Below are 25194 nucleotides of genomic sequence, written 5' to 3' on the forward strand. Positions count from 1 at the left end.
AGTGTGACGGTACCTTAAGTCTGGAGCTGTGGAGGCTGTTTCGTCGTCTGGCTACACAAGGCCTCGAAAGCTTTCTTTTCTGGGATTAGGAAAACCGATTTTAAAGCCAGAGCAGCAACAGCAAGTTTTGGCTTACATTGCAGACTCAGCCTCTAGCTCTTTTGCCTCCTCTTCTGAAACTGGTAAATGTAAAAGCAGCGCGTCGCTTGTGGATGTTCACGGTCAGGGACAAGTCGCTTCCTTGTCCTCCTCAGCAAAAACAACAACAAGAGAGAAGGATGCAGCAGGCGACACAACGGGTTACTCCATGGAGCTCTTTACACATACCGTCCCTGGCTTAGAAAGTGAAACATTTAACAGGCCATGCCCATTACAAGTAGATTCTGACATGGAGTGCACTGATGCACAGCCACAGCCAGAGTACTATGCTGCTCCTTTGACTGAGACCACAACATTGCCCTCTCAGGGTACTGATCCGCAATCAGACCCTGATGAGACTATGTTGCCCCGCCACGAACGCTATACCACCGACCGACACAGTGACACAGACGAAGTTGCACACGAGCTCGAAGAGGAGGTAATAGATGACCCAGTTGTTGACCCCGATTGGCAGCCATTGGGGGAACAGGGTGCAGGCGGCAGTAGTTCAGAAGCGGAGGTGGAGGAGGGGCCGCAGCAGGCATCAACATCGCAACAGGTTCCATCTGCCGGGCCCGTATCTGGCCCAAAACGCGTGTCAAAGCCAAAACCTGTTGGAGGACAGCGTGGCCATCCGGTTAAAGCTCAGTCTGCAATCCCTGAAAAGGGATCCGATGCTAGGAAGAGTGCAGTCTGGCATTTTTTTAAACAACATCCAATTGATCAGCGCAAAGTCATCTGTCAAAAATGTTCAACTAGCTTAAGCAGAGGTCAGAATCTGAAAAGTCTCAATACTAGTTGCATGCATAGACACTTAACCACCATGCATTTTCAAGCCTGGACTAACTACCAAACGTCCCTTAAGGTTGTAGCACCCTCGGCCAATGAAGCTAGTCAGCAACGCAACATCCCTTCCGTCACTGTAAGGCCACCATTTTCCGCACCACCGGCAGTATCTGTGCAGGTTTCTTTGACAGCCAAAAGCAGTCAGGGTCAGGGAATCACCAGTTTTGTAGGAGGAAATATTGCATCTAGGGCACCGGCGGAAACAATACCGTCTCCAACCGTCTCTCAGTCTGCCAGGTCCACCGGCACACCCGCAAGTTCCACGATCTCCATCTCTCCAGTTCAGCTCACACTACATGAGACTCTGGTTAGGAAAAGGAAGTACTTATCCTCGCATCCGCGTACACAGGGTTTTAACGCCCACATAGCTAGACTAATCTCGTTAGAGATGATGCCCTACCGGTTAGTTGAAAGCGAAGCTTTCAAAGCCCTGATGGAGTACGCTGAACCACGATACGAGCTACCCAGTCGACACTTTTTTTCAAGAAAAGCCATCCCAGCCCTGCACCAGCACGTTAAACAGCGCATCGTCCATGCACTCAGGCAATCTGTGAGTACAAAGGTGCACCTGACTACAGATGCATGGACCAGTAGGCATGGCCAGGGACGTTATGTGTCCATCACGGCACACTGGGTGAATGTGGTGGATGCAGGGTCCACAGGGGACATCAATTTCGGGACAGTTGTGCCTAGCCCACGGTCTAGGAAACAGTTGGCTGTAGGCGTTCGCACCCCCTCCTCCTCCTCCTCCTCGTCCTCCTGCAGAAGCTACAGCTCTTCCACAGACCGCAGTCGGCCAACCACTCCATCGGCAGATGACACTGTTGCACACCAGTTGTCCCATTATGGGCCAGCTACTGGCAAGCGTCAGCAGGCTGTATTGGCTATGAAGTGTTTGGGCGACAACAGACACACCGCGGAAGTTCTGTCCGAGTTCTTGCAACAAGAAACGCAGTCGTGGCTGGGCACAGTAGATCTTGAGGCAGGCAAGGTAGTGAGTGATAACGGAAGGAATTTCATGGCTGCCATCTCCCTTTCCCAACTGAAACACATTCCTTGCCTGGCTCACACCTTAAACCTGGTGGTGCAGTGCTTATTGAAAACTTATCCTGGGTTCTCCGACCTGCTCCTCAAAGTGCGTGGACTTTGCTCACATATCCGACGTTCGCCTGTACACGCCAGCCGTATGCAGACCTATCAGCGGTCTTTGAACCTTCCCCAGCATCGCCTAATCATAGACGTTGCAACAAGGTGGAACTCAACACTGCACATGCTTCAGAGACTGTGCCAACAGAGGCGGACTGTTATGTTTTTGTGGGAGGATACACATACACGGGCAGGCAGTAGGATGGCAGACATGGAGTTGTCAGGTGTGCAGTGGTCCAAGATACAAGACATGTGTCAAGTCCTTCAGTGTTTTGAGGAATGCACACGGCTGGTTAGTGCTGACAACGCCATAATAAGCATGAGCATCCCTCTAATGCGTCTGCTGATGCAAAGTTTGACGCACATAAAGGAGCAGGCGTCTGCACCAGAGGAAGAGGAAAGCCTTGATGACAGTCAGCCATTGTCTGGTCAGGGCAGTGTACAGGACGAGGTAGCGGGCGAAGAGGAGGTGGAGGACGAGGAGGATGATGGGGATGAGTATATTTTTAATGCGGAAGCTTTCCCGGGGGCACTGGAAATTGGTTGCGTGGCAAGGCCGGGTTCTGTTTTTTGGAGGGACACAAGTGACGTAGATTTGCCTGAAACTGCCCCTCAACCAATCACAACCGGAGATTTGACAACTGGAACTTTGGCCCACATGGCGGATTATGCCTTACGTATCCTAAAAAGGGACACACGCATTACGAAAATGATGAACGATGACGATTACTGGTTGGCCTGCCTCCTTGATCCACGCTATAAAGGCAAATTGCAAAATATTATGCCACATGAGAACTTGGAACTAATATTAGCAACCAAACAATCAACTCTTGTTGACCGTTTGCTTCAGGCATTCCCAGCACACAGCGCACGTGATCGTTCTCACACGAGCTCCAGGGGGCAGCAGACTAGGAGTGTTAGGGGTGCACACATCAGAAGTGGCGTTGGACAGAGGGGTTTTCTGACCAGGTTGTGGAGTGATTTTGCTATGACCGCAGACAGGACAGGTACTGCTGCATCAATTGAAAGTGACAGGAGACAACATTTGTCCAGTATGGTTACTAACTATTTTTCATCCCTTATCGATGTTCTCCCTCAACCGTCATTCCCATTTGATTACTGGGCATCAAAATTAGACACCTGGCCAGAATTGGCAGAATATGCATTGCAGGAGCTTGCTTGCCCGGCAGCAAGTGTCCTATCAGAAAGAGTATTCAGTGCTGCAGGTTCAATATTAACCGAAAAAAGGACTCGTCTGGCTACCCAAAATGTTGACGATCTAACATTCATTAAAATGAACCACAACTGGATTTCGAAATCTTTTGCCCCACCTTGCCCGGCCGACACCTAGCTTTCCTATGAAAAGCTCTTGCCTGTGGACTACTGTGAATTACTTTTCTAATGTATAATTTGCTGCAGCTGATTGTCCAGCATACGACATGTTTACACCTCCCTAAATGGCCAAACTCCCCACACGGGGCCGTGGTATCGCGACTTGGCGCAAGCACCCGTGAGACTGCTGTTTGTCTGAAGAGGTGGGTGTGGCCGCTTTTGGTCGACGGCACTGCCACTGGGTCCCTCATAGTACAATGTAGTGTCTCTGGCGGTGGTGGTGCGCACCCAACGTCAGACACACCGTTGTAACATGAGGGGCCCTGGGGCGGTCCCGCCGGCCTCAAGAGAGTTCCCCCCTCCCCCAGCTCAAACTGTGCTCTACCACGTGCAAAATTATGTCGCACAGCTCCTCCAATCTTTAGTCTATTCGCTGACATCATTCAATGTCTGGCACTGACAATACAAATTTGTAGACATCTATGATGCAACTTAAAGTAGTCTGTGTCTGTGTCCTATATTGGCACCATTAAATAGTTACTGCCAAATTACTATGTCAGAAACTCAGCAGATGAGCCCACCCCTGTACCTAAGTATGCCACCTTTTTTTTTTTTTGGTTGTTTTGCGAGACATTAACATCTATTTATATTTTGGGAGTACTGGGACAGACACTCCTTGCAATACTCCTCCACTGACCACCAAGCTGCCTGCCCGTGTATCCATGTAACCGATGTAAAACTGCCATGAGCCTATTGTTTGTTATTTTAGGCCTTTGATAGCCTGTCTGCGGTCACTCCTTGCAATACTCCTCCACTGACCACCAAGCTGCCTGCCCGTGTATCCATGTAACCGATGTAAAACTGCCATGAGCCTATTGTTTGTTATTTTAGGCCTTTGATAGCCTGTCTGCGGTCCCTACTTTAAATACTCCTCCACTGACCACCAAGCTGCCTGCCCGTGTATCCATGTAACCGATGTAAAACTGCCATGAGCCTATTGTTTGTTATTTTAGGCCTTTGATAGCCTGTCTGCGGTCACTCCTTGCAATACTCCTCCACTGACCACCAAGCTGCCTGCCCGTGTATCCATGTAACCGATGTAAAACTGCCATGAGCCTATTGTTTGTTATTTTAGGCCTTTGATAGCCTGTCTGCGGTCCCTACTTTAAATACTCATCCACTGACCACCAAGCTGCCTGCCCGTGTATCCATGTAACCGATGTAAAACTGCCATGAGCCTATTGTTTGTTATTTTAGGCCTTTGATAGCCTGTCTGCGGTCACTCCTTGCAATACTCCTCCACTGACCACCAAGCTGCCTGCCCGTGTATCCATGTAACCGATGTAAAACTGCCATGAGCCTATTGTTTGTTATTTTAGGCCTTTGATAGCCTGTCTGCGGTCACTCCTTGCAATACTCCTCCACTGACCACCAAGCTGCCTGTGTATCCATGTAACCGATGTAAAACTGCAGTATTTTGCTTATAAAAAAGAAAATACTGGAGAGATATCAAATGCAGACATTTTAACATTAAAAACAAAAACACATACAACAAAAAACTGGTACAGTACAAAAATTGGCCACCAGCTACAAAAACTTTCTCCTGCAAGTAGTTAACTGAAAGTTTTTTTTCCATTGAAAACACAGATATGGCATCCACCGAGTGTTGTCCTGTCGCGTCTTCTTTATATTATTGCCAAGAAGCTGCAACTGAATAAAGCTGAGCTTCTACCTTCGGCCTCTTATTAACTGCTTTTTTTAAAAAAAAATTGGCCACCAGCTACAAAAACTTTCTCCTGCAAGTAGTTAACTGAAAGGTTTTTTTCCATTGAAAACACAGATATGGCATCCACCGAGTGTTGTCCTGTCGCGTCTTCTTTATATTATTGCCAAGAAGCTGCAACTGAATAAAGCTGAGCTTCAACCTTCTGTTCCAAAATAACGATTTTTAAAAATGAAATTGGCTGTTCCGGCCTACTAAAGGTGTCTGCCCCTGCCTGGTGTTGTCCTCAACTGAATAAAGCTGAGCTTCAACCTTCTGTTCCAAATTACGATTTTTAAAAATGAAATTGGCTGTTCCGGCCTAGTAAAGGTGTCTGCCCCTGCCTGGTGTTGTCCTCAACTGAATAAAGCTGAGCTTCAACCTTCTGTTCCAAAATAACGATTTTTAAAAATGAAATTGGCTGTTCCGGCCTAGTAAAGGTGTCTGCCCCTGCCTGGTGTTGTCCTCAACTGAATAAAGCTGAGCTTCAACCTTCTGTTCCAAATTACGATTTTTAAAAATGAAATTGGCTGTTCCGGCCTACTAAAGGTGTCTGCCCCTGCCTGGTGTTGTCCTCAACTGAATAAAGCTGAGCTTCTACCTTCTGCCTCTTATTAACTGCTGTTTTTTAAAAAAAATTGGCTGTTCCGGCCTAGTAAAGGTGTCTGCCCCTGCCTGGTGTTGTCCTCAACTGAATAAAGCTGAGCTTCAACCTTCTGTTCCAAAATAACGATTTTTAAAAATGAAATTGGCTGTTCCGGCCTAGTAAAGGTGTCTGCCCCTGCCTGGTGTTGTCCTCAACTGAATAAAGCTGAGCTTCAACCTTCTGTTCCAAAATAACGATTTTTAAAAATGAAATTGGCTGTTCCGGCCTAGTAAAGGTGTCTGCCCCTGCCTGGTGTTGTCCTCAACTGAATAAAGCTGAGCTTCAACCTTCTGTTCCAAATTACGATTTTTAAAAATGAAATTGGCTGTTCCGGCCTACTAAAGGTGTCTGCCCCTGCCTGGTGTTGTCCTCAACTGAATAAAGCTGAGCTTCTACCTTCTGCCTCTTATTAACTGCTGTTTTTTTAAAAATGAAATTGGCTGTTCCGGCCTACTAAAGGTGTCTGCCCCTGCCTGGTGTTGTCCTCAACTGAATAAAGCTGAGCTTCAACCTTCTGTTCCAAAATAACGATTTTTAAAAATGAAATTTGCTGTTCCGGCCTAGTAAAGGTGTCTGCCCCTGCCTGGTGTTGTCCTCAACTGAATAAAGCTGAGCTTCAACCTTCTGTTCCAAATTACGATTTTTAAAAATGAAATTGGCTGTTCCGGCCTACTAAAGGTGTCTGCCCCTGCCTGGTGTTGTCCTCAACTGAATAAAGCTGAGCTTCAACCTTCTGTTCCAAATTACGATTTTTAAAAATGAAATTGGCTGTTCCGGCCTAGTAAAGGTGTCTGCCCCTGCCTGGTGTTGTCCTCAACTGAATAAAGCTGAGCTTCAACCTTCTGTTCCAAAATAACGATTTTTAAAAATGAAATTGGCTGTTCCGGCCTAGTAAAGGTGTCTGCCCCTGCCTGGTGTTGTCCTCAACTGAATAAAGCTGAGCTTCAACCTTCTGTTCCAAAATAACGATTTTTAAAAATTAAATTGGCTGTTCCGGCCTAGTAAAGGTGTCTGCCCCTGCCTGGTGTTGTCCTCAACTGAATAAAGCTGAGCTTCAACCTTCTGTTCCAAAATAACGATTTTTAAAAATGAAATTGGCTGTTCTGGCCTAGTAAAGGTGTCTGCCCCTGCCTGGTGTTGTCCTCAACTGAATAAAGCTGAGCTTCAACCTTCTGTTCCAAATTACGATTTTTAAAAATGAAATTGGCTGTTCCGGCCTACTAAAGGTGTCTGCCCCTGCCTGGTGTTGTCCTCAACTGAATAAAGCTGAGCTTCAACCTTCTGTTCCAAATTACGATTTTTAAAAATGAAATTGGCTGTTCCGGCCTAGTAAAGGTGTCTGCCCCTGCCTGGTGTTGTCCTCAACTGAATAAAGCTGAGCTTCTACCTTCTGCCTCTTATTAACTGCTGTTTTTTAAAAAATGAAATTGGCTGTTCCGGCCTACTAAAGGTGTCTGCCCCTGCCTGGTGTTGTCCTCAACTGAATAAAGCTGAGCTTCAACCTTCTGTTCAAAAATAACGATTTTTAAAAATGAAATTGGCTGTTCCGGCCTAGTAAAGGTGTCTGCCCCTGCCAGGTGTTGTCCTCAACTGAATAAAGCTGAGCTTCAACCTTCTGTTCCAAATTACGATTTTTAAAAATGAAATTGGCTGTTCCGGCCTACTCAAGGTGTCTGCTCCTGCCTGGTGTTGTCCTCAACTGAATAAAGCTGAGCTTCAACCTTCTGTTCTAAATTACGATTTTTAAAAATGAAATTGGCTGTTCCGGCCTAGTAAAGGTGTCTGCCCCTGCCTGGTGTTGTCCTCAACTGAATAAAGCTGAGCTTCAACCTTCTGTTCCAAAATAACGATTTTTAAAAATGAAATTGGCTGTTCCGGCCTAGTAAAGGTGTCTGCCCCTGCCTGGTGTTGTCCTCAACTGAATAAAGCTGAGCTTCAACCTTCTGTTCCAAAATAATGATTTTTAAAAATGAAATTGGCTGTTCCGGCCTAGTAAAGGTGTCTGCCCCTGCCTGGTGTTGTCCTCAACTGAATAAAGCTGAGCTTCAACCTTCTGTTCCAAATTACGATTTTTAAAAATGAAATTGGCTGTTCCGGCCTACTAAAGGTGTCTGCCCCTGCCTGGTGTTGTCCTCAACTGAATAAAGCTGAGCTTCTACCTTCTGCCTCTTATTAACTGCTGTTTTTTTTAAAAAATTGGCTGTTGCGGCCTACTAAAGGTGTCTGCCCCTGCCTGGTGTTGTCCTCAACTGAATAAAGCTGAGCTTCAACCTTCTGTTCCAAAATAACGATTTTTAAAAATGAAATTGGCTGTTCCGGCCTTGTAAAGGTGTCTGCCCCTGCCTGGTGTTGTCCTCAACTGAATAAAGCTGAGCTTCAACCTTCTGTTCCAAAATAACGATTTTTAAAAATGAAATTGGCTGTTCCGGCCTACTAAAGGTGTCTGCCCCTGCCTGGTGTTGTCCTCAACTGAATAAAGCTGAGCTTCAACCTTCTGTTCCAAATTACGATTTTTAAAAATGAAATTGGCTGTTCCGGCCTAGTAAAGGTGTCTGCCCCTGCCTGGTGTTGTCCTCAACTGAATAAAGCTGAGCTTCTACCTTCTGCCTCTTATTATCTGCTGTTTTTTTTAAAAAAATTGGCTGTTCCGGCCTAGTAAAGGTGTCTGCCCCTGCCTGGTGTTGTCCTCAACTGAATAAAGCTGAGCTTCAACCTTCTGTTCCAAAATAACGATTTTTAAAAATGAAATTGGCTGTTCCGGCCTAGTAAAGGTGTCTGCCCCTGCCTGGTGTTGTCCTCAACTGAATAAAGCTGAGCTTCAACCTTCTGTTCCAAAATAATGATTTTTAAAAATGAAATTGGCTGTTCCGGCCTAGTAAAGGTGTCTGCCCCTGCCTGGTGTTGTCCTCAACTGAATAAAGCTGAGCTTCAACCTTCTGTTCCAAATTACGATTTTTAAAAATGAAATTGGCTGTTCCGGCCTACTAAAGGTGTCTGCCCCTGCCTGGTGTTGTCCTCAACTGAATAAAGCTGAGCTTCTACCTTCTGCCTCTTATTAACTGCTGTTTTTTTTAAAATGAAATTGGCTGTTCCGGCCTACTAAAGGTGTCTGCCCCTGCCTGGTGTTGTCCTCAACTGAATAAAGCTGAGCTTCAACCTTCTGTTCCAAAATAACGATTTTTAAAAATGAAATTGGCTGTTCCGGCCTAGTAAAGGTGTCTGCCCCTGCCTGATGTTGTCCTCAACTGAATAAAGCTGAGTTTCAACCTTCTGTTCCAAATTACGATTTTTAAAAATGAAATTGGCTGTTCCGGCCTACTAAAGGTGTCTGCCCCTGCCTGGTGTTGTCCTCAACTGAATAAAGCTGAGCTTCAACCTTCTGTTCCAAATTACGATTTTTAAAAATGAAATTGGCTGTTCCGGCCTAGTAAAGGTGTCTGCCCCTGCCTGGTGTTGTCCTCAACTGAATAAAGCTGAGCTTCAACCTTCTGTTCCAAAATAACGATTTTTAAAAATGAAATTGGCTGTTCCGGCCTAGTAAAGGTGTCTGCCCCTGCCTGGTGTTGTCCTCAACTGAATAAAGCTGAGCTTCAACCTTCTGTTCCAAAATAACGATTTTTAAAAATAAAATTGGCTGTTCCGGCCTAGTAAAGGTGTCTGCCCCTGCCTGGTGTTGTCCTCAACTGAATAAAGCTGAGCTTCAACCTTCTGTTCCAAATTACGATTTTTAAAAATGAAATTGGCTGTTCCGGCCTACTAAAGGTGTCTGCCCCTGCCTGGTGTTGTCCTCAACTGAATAAAGCTGAGCTTCTACCTTCTGCCTCTTATTAACTGCTGTTTTTTTTAAAAAATTGGCTGTTCCGGCCTACTAAAGGTGTCTGCCCCTGCCTGGTGTTGTCCTCAACTGAATAAAGCTGAGCTTCTACCTTCTGCCTCTTATTAACTGCTGTTTTTTAAAAAAAATTGGCTGTTCCGGCCTACTAAAGGTGTCTGCCCCTGCCTGGTGTTGTCCTCAACTGAATAAAGCTGTGCTTCAACCTTCTGTTCCAAATTACGATTTTTAAAAATGAAATTGGCTGTTCCGGCCTACTAAAGGTGTCTGCCCCTGCCTGGTGTTGTCCTCAACTGAATAAAGCTGAGCTTCTACCTTCTGCCTCTTATTAACTGCTGTTTTTTTAAAAATGAAATTGGCTGTTCCGGCCTACTAAAGGTGTCTGCTCCTGCCTGGTGTTGTCCTCAACTGAACAAAGCTGAGCTTCCACATTCTGGCTTTCGGCCTATACTATCAGATATTAAACTGCATTTGGCCTACTAGTGTGGTTAGGCCCTTGAAACAGTGTCTGCTGCTCTTGGGTTTGCTACTCCACTGAACAAAGCAATGCCGCCTGTTTAGTCCTGTTACCAATTTTGAACTGCATTTAGCCTACTTTATTCTTTGGCCCTATATATGTTTCCTCCTGATCCTGCCCATTGCCCAGCCACTGCTAGATGAGTCTGCTGGTACATTGACCTAGACCACTACATTCCCCTTGTACTCTACACAGCCAGAATCTGACCCTGCTGAAAGTAAGGTTCCCCTTCCCGCATGTTATACCACCTTACACAGGGAAAAGAGGAAGGTGCAGATGAAAGTGCAGGTTCCTTCATCAGGTGGGGGGGCATACTCGTTGGCGACGTCACTGGCACAGGGCCCCTCAGAGTACGCAAAAGTGTCGCTGCTGGTGGGAGGCGCCCCCGCCATGCAAACACACCGCCGTACTTTGAGGGGCCCTGTGCCAGTTCCAATGCGAACGAGTGGGCCCCCCCTGCTTGCTCAGGATCACAGCACTTGCAACGTTGAAATACTTACCTCTCCCTGCAACACCGCCGTGACGTAGTCCGCATTTCCTGGGCCCACGAAAAACTTGAGCCAGCCCTACTCCCCCCACAACTTTTGCCAAATGACCCCCAATTTCCTATGCCCAACTATTATTATAAAGTTAATTAAGATTGACAAGCTTCAGAAACAAGAATGGATGTTTTTGGCATTAAAATGGGCACTGTAGGTGTTTTCCTGGCCTCCACTCACTGCCGACTATGCTTCCCCATTGACTTGCATTGGGTTTCGCGTTTCGGTCGATCCCCGACTTTTAGCGATAATCGGCCGACTGCACTCGACTCGACTCTGGACAAAGTCGGGTTTCACAAAACCCGACTCGATCTTAAAAAAATGAAAGTCGCTCAACTCTATTCCTCACATTATACATTTTAATTAGGGGAGACAAAGGCCAAAGTATGCTTCTGTATATCTATACATATGTTGGATTCTTTCATCAAAAGTAGACCAGAAATGAAATGTGAACAAGGTTTTAGCTGTTGGCGAGAATCTTGTTACGCCAACAGCTATTAATCCTTACCTCTACATGTGGCCAAGTGAGCATCTGTTTTCAATGGGAAGAGATACAAAAAAATGTTGCTAAAAAGCTCTGCTGACAGATTATTTCCTGTATGATTGGGCATGTTGAACTCTGACATGACCTATCCTTATCATCTGTAAGATCTGCCATTGGTGGATTTGTCTGTCAGTCCTAGAGTCTGTACTCTGATGACCGCAGAAAGAGTTGCGGACCTCAATCAATTTAAAAGGAATATTACCCTTATTATTAACATTTGGAGCCACTTTTAATTGACTTGTGCTTAAGTAAGTGATAATAGTAGATGTTTTTTTATATAACATTATGGCGTATAGAAATCTTGGGGAGGGTGTGTCACCTACTCTGTACTTCCCTACATCTGGCAAAACCCTCTTAAGTCTAGTTTATGTAAACCAGATTACTGCCAACCCAACATGGTGGTGCCATGATTTTAAGCCAAGCTGACATTGCATCCTTTACAGATGGAATGAAAATTTAAGAAATCTCATTAAGACTAGTACTATAAAATCTAAATTTTCCATTTATTAGAGAAGAGTGAAGGACTAGGATTCCCCTTTAAGGAAGACCTGTCACCAGGTCAAAAGTGGACAGTTTCTGCTCTTATCTTACTCCCGCTGCTCCCCTGATTATTCCGTTTTTTGTATTTAGAAAATCCGCCATACGGTTCCAGAGGCATGGGCCTTTTTATTTAGCTCCACTTTTTGGGGTTTTAAATAAAAGGGCATGGCTCACTGAGTAATTATGCAGAGCAGCCTAAAGACACGCCCCAGAGGATCCTGTGAGCCATACCCCCTTAGTAAAGATTGTGCAGAATAGTAGTAAGTAAAAAAAGGCCATATCTCTGGGACCATATGGAGATTAGAAAAAAGAAAATCAACATTCGGGAGGAGTGAGTATAAAATAAAAGCAAAATAGAACACTTTTCACAAGGTGATAGGTCTTTAAATCTTATTTTCAAAATTGTAGAGGAATTCTCTTTACCAAATATGTGATGTAAGATTTGCTGCATATGAGACAGTACTAATACGTTCCAACCAGTTAGTCAGTGGGACTAGGTAATGTAGGTTACACCTTGAAAGGTTACCGGACAGCACTACCTAAAATGAATAGTCTGGTGCAGTGTCCAGCTGCTGCACAGCGCGGTCTGAATCCTGTCCCCCCCCTTCTCTCAGAGTCAATGAGATCATGGTAGCACGAGGACAGTGAGACCAGCACTGACGTCGCCATCAGTTATCTCTCTGCCAGAAGGGCAATGTGTCAGCTGGCAGAAACCCTTCAGGTTGGGCAAAATCTCATGCTTATGTCGCTCTCTTAACTCTGTTGACATGAAAAAATAATCTACATGTAAAGTTCAGTCCCTTTTTAATTAAATTGCATTTTTTATTTTGTTCTGATCCTTATTTGTAGCCTGTATTATAACTCGGAGCTGCATTTACAATTTACAGGCTTCAGAGCTAAAATCTCCCAACTTTCTTTACAAAGCACAATTTTTTACAAATCTGTAATCTAATGTAGGAAGGAATATTTGCAGTACTGCCTTATAGGGGATCAATGATAGAGTGAGGGGTTGTTATGTCTCACCTGGAGATACGGATTCATACGTAGTGGAGCGTCGTCTTCAGCATGGTTCAATATAGCAAAGCTGGTCTAGTGATGAAATAGCATTGAATCTGCGGTGAGGGATCAGTGTAGCAGAGTTAACTCAGCAACAGAGTTCAAAGTGGCAGAGATAGCACAGGAACTGGTGTAGCAGTGCTTAGTCAGCAACAGAGTTCAATGTGGCAGAGTTAGCATATCCAGAATAGCAGTACTAGAACCACAATGTGGCAGAGCTAGCACAGCTATACAGTAATTTTTTACCCAATGGTGAGGAGCTGGTTTACCAGAGCGGAGACATCAAGAGTTCAGTGTAAAGCAGCTGGTACAGCAAAAGTAGGAGTGATAGAATCACAATGTGGCAGAGCTAGAACAGGAACTGGTTTAGCAGAACTTGGTCAGCAACACAGTTCAGTGTAGCTGTGCTGGAACATCAAAAATAGCAGTGCTATAACCATGATGTGGCAGAGCTAGATCATTCATATTGTAATGGTGAGGAACTGGTGTAGCAGAGCTAAATCAGCAACAGAGTTCAATATAGCAGCACTGGCATTTCAAGAGTAGCAATGCTAGAACCACAATATAGTAGAGATGTAATACAAAGTATCATTTGAAGCAGAGGAGGTTTGAAACATTTAAGAGTTGCAGGACGTCAGCTGCCTGAATACTCCAGCAGCCTTAAGCCACCTGGGCTGGACTATATCACTTCAGATAGAGTTATTGCAACAGCGGAGCTTGACAACGGAGGATGCAGTGCGATAGAATTGTTAGTGCAGCTCTGAAGTATAAAGTTGCCTGTAACTCAGACTTATGATTCCAATACTTCCATGGACATGAAAAAGGGAGAATCTGCCTCTTCTTCATAATGCAACCTACTTTGATATTGATTTAATGGGGACCAGATATTACAGAACCCTTCATGTATCAAATTCCAAAATTTCCAATATGTTATCTGCTGGGTTCTTCATAATTAGTTTAAAAGAACCTTTTTCTTCCCTAAAACCTCTCCATGTCTGGCCATGGACTAATTTCCGAGTTGTAGCTTACCCCCATTGAAGTGAATGAGTCTGTACTGTAATACCCTCTCAAAAAAAAAACAGACCCCTATTCCTAATTCTTGACAAAGCCTACAAATCTATTCTGTTTCAGTCTTGGTTAATATGATGTGAGAGGGGGATTTAAGAGAATAGGAATTTTGGGTGACCTCCCCCCGCTTGTGATAAAATGGGGCCATGTTAAATTTAAATTAGCCTTTTCAGTGTGATGAAGCCAACAGGAGCCATGGACCCACTGGGTCATTAACAGATTTGGCTAAGGGTTGTACCAGGGAGTGGAGTTTTAGGTCTCGTAAATTATAAACCCCTGCACGGAGGTATGGAATCCGGCAAATCGCAACCCCCTGAATAGCCTTTATTAGTAATTGATGGTACATAGACTGGAGACACAGAGTCATATTACCAAGGCAGCGGGAAGAAATGCTAGTCGGAAACTGCACGAGCCGAAAAGGGTTGACTCCTGGAAGATGGAGGTCAAACACCGTTGTGGGTGCGTCGGCACAGCATAACTAAGAAGCAGATGGATAAAACTAAACAAAAGATGACTCGTGGGTCTTTTAAGGGGAAGTTGCTAATAAAAACTATTTTTCCCTCTTTCCATGGCTCCCATATGAGCACTGTAGCCAAGGATTCATACAACTGCAATATGTAATAATATCTGTCCAGGGCTGAACAGTATTATTAATCTGCCGAAGTCCCTGGACACAGAAATAACAAAACTGCTAAGATAAAAAGCAACACTTAAAGGTGAACTAAACCTAAAGTAAAAAAAAGTCATAGGCATCAGATTAATGGTTGCCAAATTTGCTGAACTCAGCAGGTCTGATCAACCATCTAATATGTGCTATGCTCTTCTTCACCAAGGGATTTTTAGAGGGATTGGACTAATTGACTTTTGTTATAGGGAGATGTTTTGCGTTTCAGTGCACATTCCTTCTGGGCTTAGCTAAGCGTGCATGTATATGAGAGTAAGGAGGAAGAGCTGTAGACGAAACAAGTGATCTAAAGTTTATCGACATATTTTAGTAAAACTAATTAAAAGCCACTGGTATCACCCACACGTAAGTAAGCGTTCTCGATTACAGATATTGGGATTCTGGACTCCCCCAGAATAATCTTATTGAAGAGAACAGTTGGCTGATAACCAGGAACAGCAAATGGCAATAAGTAGCTTAAATACCCGCATACACATTAGAATAAAGTCATCCAAACCTTCAAATATCGTTTGGATCGGCTGACAGTCTTAGTATGGAGCCTACTGACAGATTATTGCTGAGGAGCGAAGATCTGGTCTGTTGGATTTTCAATGGCTGATCGTTTTGTTCTCCCCAGTATTAAATCATGAGAGAACGCTGTCTGCTCCTATATTAGAGAAAAGTTTGCTAAACTCCAGACTTCTACGGGCACAGCTGACCATCTCTTGTATGTGGGTTTCTTGACGATCCCTGAACAGATGATCCCAGACAGGAGAGCTCCATTTTTACAGTCTTTGTGCAAGTAATGATATGAACCTTCTTCCCTTCTTTGGAGTTAGTGTTGAGATATGTGAGAGGATGATGCAATTTGGTATTTTCTGTCCATTTTAGTAGCATTGCAGTTGTGTTGGTTGCCCAATGGACTAATGCAACAATTGATGACTCTTGCTTGAATGTTATCCATTATACCTGTGTGTCTCAACTTTCCACAGCCAAGGAATAAGCACAGAAAGATTTCTAAGTAACCCCTAGAGACAGAGGCGTACCTAGGGGTTCAGCTCAAGGGGGCTCAAAATATCTGAGTGGGCCCCTAACCAGTAACCTTGATTACAACTATGGTGGCACACTGATATTACTGCCATATGGTGACATAGTGGTAGATACCAGTCCTGCAGAACATACAAGTGATTACAGCACAGTTATATATAGTGACTTACAGGTGACGTTCTTTCTGATGGAGTCATTCATTTTCCATGACTTTTCCATCTGGCCCAGACCGACATGACAACTTCTTCCAGCTACGACTCTTTTACAGAGATTACTACTGACACATTTGACTTTCTAGCACCATCCCCATCTATTGTCAGCCTGCACAAACTACTCATCCTGCCCCTGATACTCCAACACTGAGCCTCTGCTGCTGTATGTGTCAGTATTACTGCAGCTGCTGTTAGGCACAATGACCGCTCTCCTCTTATGGTGCTTTAACATTGCATTTAGTGGCCCCGTTGGGGCTTACATCCAAACCCCAGCAAAACGGGATTCGGACATATGCGCCGATAGGACAATTATAATGGTGCCGACAGAGCGAACGTGCGCTCTGCCGTGCATCATTTTCGAGCATGCACACCTACTGGAGGCAAACACTCAGATGTAGTAGGCTGCTCACGCCGATGGGTAGTTTAGCTCAGGGTGGGCCCCATAGAACCCTATATGACAGCAACCTCTGTCCCCCCAGTAGCTTCGCTACTGCCAAGAGATAATGAATGTTGCCACTGGGGAACATGCACTACAAGATGATTTCGTAGGATGTAGAGCTTCTATGAAAGTATACCCTGTCCATATGTCCTGTGGGCATAAAGGCATAATAGAAGGAAAGATGCGGCTTATGAGTCCCAAGTAGAATTGATGCCAATCGTTTCGCACATCCCAGTCAATGAGGGCAGGAGATGAAGAAGCACCTATTACATGACTGCATCCCCGGCTCTCCTTTTGATAAGTACTAGCGCAATGTCATTGTTGCAACGTCAAAACCATTTGAATTCAGGCCAGACCAGCTAATAAAAAGAAGAGTTGTGGATACGGACAGGTAAGAGGCTATTCTTCCGCTTCTGTCCAGCAATGGACAGTCAGGTGCGAATCAATTCGCACTAACTTTACTCCCAAATATTAACTAGCATAGCATTCTGCAGGACTTGGCACCACTGTGTTTTGCTTGATCACTCATGTTTTCATTACATAGATGTGTAAGTGCCTGCAGCTTTGCCGTGCTGCCCTTGATCCTTGGATCAATGAGGCTGCTGTGTTTGTTTAGCAACGGAGCTCGTTCACCTTGTAGGGAAATTCAGCAGTTCTCCCAGTCAATCGCTGTATGCAACAATGAAGTAGAAATTTCTAAAAGACCTCCTTCTTCTATGCAATCCTCACTAATTCAAGAAATCAAACCATCCCCCGCCATAATCTTTCTTGTGGTATTAAAACAATAAAGGGTGGAAATGCCCTTTAAAGCCCCATACATATTTGATTCCTTATCCATTTTGTATGCAGTCCTCCATTTTCACCCAGACATAGATAACCCCATGTCCTACTGAGAGAAGAGAAGCATTGCTAGAGATGGATGATAGTCATATTCAGTAATTTATAGTTCCATCAGTTGGATACAGATGTCTGGATAAGAACATAATGAAAATTAGGGGGTAAAAGCTGAAGAATGAGGCCACATAATTGCATTTCTGTAGAGATTATCACACCGCATAAGGTAGCAGACCATCTACTTCATTTGTCTCGATCTAGAACATTGACTTGAAAGGTAAATGTTGTTGTTTGTCCTTCCACATCGAGCCTCCCTGAGACGTTTCCCGTTGGAGCCGTTTTACTTTTTTTTGCCCTCTTGTCTGCTCTGTGATCTAAATTACCCATTCAGCTTCCCTTTAATGTTTATTTCATGCTCCTCTCCGCCTTTATTCTGTGAATTAGATGAATGAAGATGCAACTCTCCTCTAGATAAATCCGTGTGATGCCGATGGACTCATTAGTTAATCAACACTGACAAGTGGAGTGCTTCAAAGCACAGCCAGCTGCACAGAGTCGTCATCACTTGTAATGCTCAAAACTAAAAGCATGATTCCTCATACACCATCCGTGACCAGAGGGGTATCCGGAGTCCTGCACACCAGGACACATCTGGATATATTCATTAATCACAAGTCTTTCATAACTTCTCCAACCAAAACCTCCTAATTTTTTGTTTTTCAACTCATTACTTAACCTAAAGAATATTGTGGACTTGGAGTTTTCTTGTATTATTGCCAATAATTTGTAAATCGCAGCATTTTTATACTTTTTAAGCACTTTCCTTTTTCTTTGGGAAGGAGCACCTTCTTTTCTGCATCTGTGTGTTGGTCAGCTTGCTTGTCTGTTTCTAATCCTGTAAAAGAAGTGATGTTAACATGGTTGGGATCATTGCACTCCCTCTTGGATGATAACAATTGTGAAGAAAGAAGATTTATCATCTCTCAAATGGGTAAATAAACTCCGCTTTCGTCAACTAAAAACAAAAAAGGGGTTGAAACCTTGAAAAATTGTTCTATATGTTGACAAGCCCTTAATCAGTTTATCTCTTTCTCTGACCCTATGTACCAGCCTGTATTATAATGAAGAACTGCACTAATTTCTGTTGGCTTCAGAGCTGTAGTCATCCATCATCCCTTCTTGTAGAGCGTCCACATAGAGCGTGTGTCACGTTCACACTTCTCAGGACGGGACGTCGAATGCACGGGTTAACTTATCTCCTCTCACTCAATCCAGCTCTCAAACTATGTTTTAGGCTAGCAAAAAGCACACCCCAATTTCTTAACATGCTGCCAGCACTCATCAAACCTACGGGGTGATGAATCCCCAAAATATGTTACTGTCAGACACGCAACAGATCACACACACAAGGGCTATAGATTTTTTTAGAGCATACAAGCGTCAAACTTATTAAAGATTTTAAGCTTTAATATGAAAATATACAATAAATATATAAAAAGGTAAAAATAAATACGACACACAAATATTCAAAACCGTTAAAAAGGGAGGAATAACAGAAATACCTAAACGTTTCCATCTGCAGTTATCTTCTGTTTTCCTGGAAGAAAGAAGAATGGAATTATGGATCGTATTAGCCTCTTAGGCCGTCATCACATGTGAACACATCTTTGTGTCACCCAGCTTTTTATAGTCCTGACCATAGGCTCATATTTTCAGGATGACCCGCATTGGCCCTTTTAAAAGATGCTGTTTGTGAGTGGACAACGGTCTAAGCTGTGGCATATCAAATACCCTGTATCTCCCTATACAGAAAAGAGTAAATATTCTTTCCTGTTTACAAACCATTTGCTAACCCCCTTGAAGCTCAGGATCCAGGAGCTTAGGTGCCAGGTTTGACACCTCCAGCAAAAGCTCCTTTGTGCTTACATTTAGTTGACAAAAGGGTGTAACTGGATATCCCTGTATTGTAACTTTACTTATGTCATGTTTTCCCTTATTGATTATATATTACCTTCACAGCATGCATACTGAGTAGTGTCATCTTTTCACCATCTATGCTGCGTACAGTAATGCAGGAAAACCTGATTGTGCCACTGCATTATACAGACCCAACTCAGCTTTTAGGGGCATTTGTAAATATTTTGAGAGTGGGCTCCGAGTAGATAGATATTGGCACTGGTAGGCGTTTTAAACTTTAAGATACTAAGAAAAATTGAAAGTGACCCTGATCCTTACATGTCGACACACAGTGCCCCAGCTCCTTCATTACAAGTTGTCAATGGAAGAAGTTATGAAGAAAGTGCAATGTGAACCACTGCCGTTAGAGTCATCAGAATCACCGAATTTACCTGTACTGTACTCACTTAGAAAGTATGCGAAGTCCCTGGTGCAGAACTGGTATCTACCACCATATGGTCAATGCATGTGGATAATATTGGTCGCAGCACAGTGTTTGTAGTACAGGAACTAGATTTGCTCCTCTTATAGAACTTTAGTTTAGCCCCCTAGTATTCCCTCCAAGCCGAACAGCTTCTAAATGTGCTCACTGCATACAGCCTCACATGTTCAGCGCAAAATGTCATAGAAAATGTCCAAAAAGCTGTTGCAGCTCAGTAGGGAAGTTTCTCTGATTTTGGGGAGGAGAGTTGCAAAATTTTATCTGTTATGGTGCTTTATGCCTTGGATTCCTGCAACTTCTCCTTTTGCATCAAAGAGTCTAAAGAGCTGGGTGGCATTTTGAAAACTGTGCCAGGTGTCTTGAAAATTTGTGTGTTTTTTTTTTTTTATTATTTAACTTTTGTTTGTCTGAGGTATAAACTTGGTGTTCTAAGGTGGTCATGTCCTTTACAAATTGTCAATGCAGCACTCAGTGGGTTTTTATATTTATGAGCAAAACATTGTCAAATCCAGATTGTTCATCTCAGTTTGGTTTTTATTTCAGGCTGATATACGATCAAGGGAATTCTGTGTGAAAACAACCACTGAGAAGCAGAAGCCTGAGGACTGACCCACTTACTTGCAGGTTGTAAAGACTGGCCACACCGGGACAAAAGTGGATGTCCGTCTCCGCTGTGATTTAAAATTTGTTCTCTATTTTAACCTTTTAAATAAAATTTTTCTTTCTACCCAGAATATTTATTTTTGAATAAAGATATTACACCAATCATGACTTTTGATTGCTACCGATTGAAAATAAGATAAATCTACATTTCTACACCAGCTGTGCCCAACCTGTGGCTCTAGAGCCCATGATGTGCGTTCCATCGGCTGTCTGCCGGATTGGTACATTAGCACTAGGTCAAGCAAATAGCTATCAAGAGATAGAGACACCTGTGAGTAGTGCCACACAGAAGACTAGATTTGGATATGCATGTACTAGCGGAGGGTAAGTTGGGGTTTGGCTAATACTGCCATTTGGAGTGGTGCTTGAAGTTGGATGCTTCTGGGGAGTATGCTTTATAGGAGAAAACTGAATGGGTGTAAATTTGGAACCCCTGGATGTAATTACACTGACAATAAGGGAGGGAGACACAAGTATTTGTGTGCTTTCTGTGGGAAAGCTTTGGTTGTCATACCAGCTCTGGGTGTTACTACTCTGTAGCTAGGGGAAGGTGCCCCTGTTGGGACTTGCGTCCACTCTGGAGATCCCTTTTTGTAGACTTAAGGTACCTTCACACTAAACGACTTTGCAACGAGAACGACAACGATCCGTGACGTTGCAGCGTCCTGGATAGCGATATCGTTGTGTTTGACACGCAGCAGCGATCTGGATCCTGCTGTGATATCGCTGGTCGTTGCTGAAAGTCCAGAACTTTATTTGGTCGTCAGATCGGCGTGTATCGTCGTGTTTGACAGCAAAAGCAACGATGCCAGCAATGTTTTACAATGGTAACCAGGGTAAATATCGGGTTACTAAGCGCAGGGCCGCGCTTAGTAACCCGATATTTACCCTGGTTACCATTGTAAAAGTAAAAAAAAAAACACTACATACTCACCCTCTGATGTCTGTCACGTCCCTGGCGTCCGCGCTGCTGCTCAGAGCTTCCTGCACTGAATGTCAGTGCCGGCCGTAAAGCAAAGCACAGCGGTGACGTCACCGCTGTGCTTTAGGGCCGGCGCTTACACAGTGCAGGGAAAGGGACGCGACAGGCACGGCAATGTAAGTATGTAGTGTTTGGGTTTTTTTTACATTTACACTGGTAACCAGGGTAAACATCGGGTTACTAAGCGCGGCCCTGCACTTAGTAACCCGATGTTTACCCTGGTTACCCGGGGACTTCGGCATCGTTGGTCGCTGGAGAGCTGTCTGTGTGATAGCTCTCCAGCGACCACACTGCGACGCTGCAGCGATCGGCATCGTTGTCGATATCGCTGTAGCGTCGGTTAATGTGACGGTACCTTAAGGGTACCGTCTCACAGTGGCACTTTGGTCGCTATGACGGCACGATCCGTGACGTTCCAGCGATATCCATACGATATCGCTGTGTCTGACACGCAGCAGCGATCAGGGACCCCGCTGAGAATCGTACGTCGTAGCAGATCGTTTGGAACTTTATTTCGTCGCTGGATCTCCCGCTGTCATCGCTGGATCGGTGTGTGTGACACCGATCCAGCGATGTGTTTGCTTGTAACCAGGGTAAACATCGGGTTACTAAGCGCAGGGCCGCGCTTAGTAACCCGATGTTTACCCCGGTTACCATCGTAAATGTAAAAAAAAAAAAACAGTACATACATTCCGGTGTCACGTCCCTCGCCGTCTGCTTCCCGCACTGACTGTGAGTGCCGTCGCTTAGTAACCCGATGTTTACCCTGGTTACCCGGGGACTTCGGCATCATTGATCGCTGGAGAGCTGTCTGTGTGACAGCTCTCCAGCGACCACACAACGACTTACCAACGATCACGGCCAGGTCGTATCGCTGGTCGTGATCGTTGGTAAATCGTTTAGTGTAACGGTACCCTTACACCATGTATATTAGATGGCCGTCAGCTGAACGATCATTTGGCCAGCAACCAAATTGTCTAGGGCTCCCATGCTGATTAGACTGTCATCCAAACTCGCGGATAATCTAATCATGTGCATGAAGGGGCATTATTGTCTTCTCTGTCAATGACCACACCTAAACTGTAGACCACTTAGTTGAAGAAAATGGAATAAACTGCCCACAGGGCTACTGTCAGTCCCATTTTCAGCAAACCATATTGGACTATGACTTGGGCATTATCACCATGATACCTAGTTTTCTAAAGTAAAACCTTGAGGCCATGTGCACACGTTCAGTATTTTTCGCGTTTTTTCACTATAAAAACGTGATAAAAACGCAAAAAAAACCCTTACATATGCCTCCTATTATTTTCAGTGTATTCTGCATTTCTTGTGCAAATGTTGCATTTTTTTCCACGAAAAAATCGCATCGCGGAAAAAAAAGCAACATGTTCATTAAATTTGCGGAATTGCGGGGATTCCGCACACCTAGGAATGCATTGATCTGCTTACTTTCCGCATGGGGCTATGCCCTCCATGCGGGAAGTAAGCAGATCATGTGCGGTTGGTACCCAGGGTGGAGGAGAGGAGACTCCTCCACGGACTGGGCACCATATAATTGGTAAAAAAAAGAATTAAAATAAAAAATAGTCATATACTCACCTTCGATGGCCCCCGGAGTCTTCCCGCCTCTCATCGGTGCATGCTGCAGCTTCCGTTCCTATAGATGGTGTGTGTGTGCAGGACCTTCGATGACGTCGCGGTCACGTGACCGCGACGTCATCGAAGGTCCTGCACACACACACCATCTATAGGAACGGAAGCCGCTGAGGAGATCGGCTGTCTGCACGTGAGTATAACCATTTTTTTATTTATTTTTATTATTTTTAAACATTCTATCTTTTACTATTGATGCTGCGTAGGCTGCATCTATAGTAAAAAGTTGGTTACACTTGTCAAACACTTTGACAAGTGTGACCAACCTGTCAATCAGTTTTCCAAGCGATGCTACAGATCGCTTGGAAAACTTTAGCATTTTGCAAGCTAATTACGCTTGCAAAATGCTAAAAAAAAAAACGCAGAAAAAAAATGCGGATTTCTTGCAGAAAATTTCCGGTTTTCTTCAGGAAATTTCTGCAAGAAATCCTGACGTGTGCACATACCCTAAAGGTATCCTGTTGCCAGTTTTTGCCAGACAAACCATGCCCATCTTTAAAATCATGTTTCTTGAACCCCTTTATATCCTCAGAGGTACCCATGCATACCTCGAAAAAATGTTTTATAAATATCATGTGCTATGCAAATTGCTTGGTCCTGTCCGATAGTCGAATCCAGATTTTGACCAGCGCCGTCCCCATCCCTTCAAACTCACCTATCTGGATGGAAGTAGATGATGTCTCCTACGTCATCCGTGCAGTGCTGGAAGTCTAGCGCAACGTCACGGCTTCTCTTGTATGTCACCAGCTCCCTGGTTGTTCTATAGGGCCGAGTGAAGCGCGCCTGAGGAGGTCTCTGATTCCTCTGCAGGCGCGAGACTTCAAGCACTGTGTAGATGATGTAGAGACATCATTCACTTCTATTCAGATAGAAAAGTGCTTGAAGGGACTCGGGCATTGCTGAGCACTATCTGCACTATCAATTGCCCATTGGACCGGACGACACAATACAGTATGTGCCATGTATAAAACACTTTTTCAGATGTATGCAGGGGCACCTATGGGGATATAAAAGGGTTGCAGGAACCCCATTTACATGATTTTATAGGTGAGTAGGGTTTACAAGGCACAAAACTAGTTGAAGGTTACTTTTAATAACTCATTAATAATACTGCCATAGAGTACACATCATCCCCTACAGGACTCAATGGTGGATGCATAACGCAATTAAAAAATATAAACCTAAACACAAAATGCACAAATTCATGGGGTATCTTCTCAGCTTGCATTCTATTTTTTGCTTATAAGGCAAGGGAGGCAAGCGTCTTCTCTCCTAGAAGCATGCTTTTACTTTCCATACTTGCTGTAGGGTATAGGGAGCAGAGTTTTCTCAGCCTCCAAATGTGTCATCCCACCCAACCCTAAATTGTTCTTCCACTTATCTGTACTCTGCAGTAATGTGAAAGTCAAGTCTAGTTTCAGGACAATGTAGGCCCTTCTTAAATCTAAGGGCTGTGGCTGGCCCTTTAAATGTATCCTTGTCCTCTCAGTGTTTGTGCCTTTCCCCTACATTTATGTTTTTTTCTCATGGTCCTGTGCTGTCCCGATTCATCTAATACTGTATAATATAATAATGTTTATACTGTGCTTGGCCAGTCCTACTGGTTGTTGGTATCGGGTCTCTTGACTGTTGTCGGTGCCAAAGAGAGGAGTAAAGAGAAAGATGGAAAATTCCGCTGGTCTGTAGTGGAGAGTAGAATCTGCTTGATTCAGATTACAGTAGTGGAGATGGAGACCAATGGTTAAGAAGTCCATCTGGAAGACCTGTGAACAGCATTCAGCAGCTTACAATGTATTGGAATACATGCAAGCACTGAAGCCAAATGGAGCAACATTTAATGTACCCTAAATATAAATAACTACCGTAGATGGTGGCCCGATTCTAACGTATCGGGTATTCTAGAATATGTATGTAGTTTATTTATGAAGATTTCAGAACAATGCAATGAATACACAGGATTCTGCCGGCCGGGCGCGACTAATTAACGAAGCGTGGTTCAAATGCGCCAATTCGCGGCCGGAGTGCGTCTGGTTGCGCCCGGTCGGCCGCGAACAATCAGCGACAATCAGTGTAGCCAGGGCCAGTTCCAGGTTTTTGAGTGCCCTGGGCGAAAGAGTCTCACAGTCCACGTAGCATATAACAGCCCACGTAGTATATAGCACAGCCACGTAGTATATTGCACAGCCACATAGTATATTGCACAGCCACGTAGTATATAGCACAGCCCACGCAGTATATAACAGCCCACGCAAAATATAACAGCCAGATAGTATATAGCACAGCCCACGCAGTATGTAGCACAGCCCACGTAGTATATAGCATAGCCTACGCAG

At 44.3% G+C, this 25194-nt stretch overlaps 1 protein-coding gene across 1 annotated transcript in view; it reads left to right on the plus strand.

Annotated features, from left to right (window-relative positions):
• ENDOV (endonuclease V) overlaps positions 1 to 20326 on the plus strand; it is a 162542-nt gene extending 142216 nt beyond the window's left edge. Inside the window, exon 9 of the mRNA XM_077253323.1 lies at positions 20104 to 20326. Coding sequence (XP_077109438.1) covers positions 20104 to 20169 — 66 coding nt within the window. The 3' untranslated portion in view covers positions 20170 to 20326. The remainder of the gene's footprint in view (positions 1 to 20103) is intronic.
• Positions 20327 to 25194: the final 4868 nt, after the last annotated feature.

The sequence above is a fragment of the Ranitomeya variabilis genome, chromosome 4 (assembly GCF_051348905.1).
Source record: "Ranitomeya variabilis isolate aRanVar5 chromosome 4, aRanVar5.hap1, whole genome shotgun sequence".
Classification (NCBI taxonomy): domain Eukaryota; kingdom Metazoa; phylum Chordata; class Amphibia; order Anura; family Dendrobatidae; genus Ranitomeya; species Ranitomeya variabilis.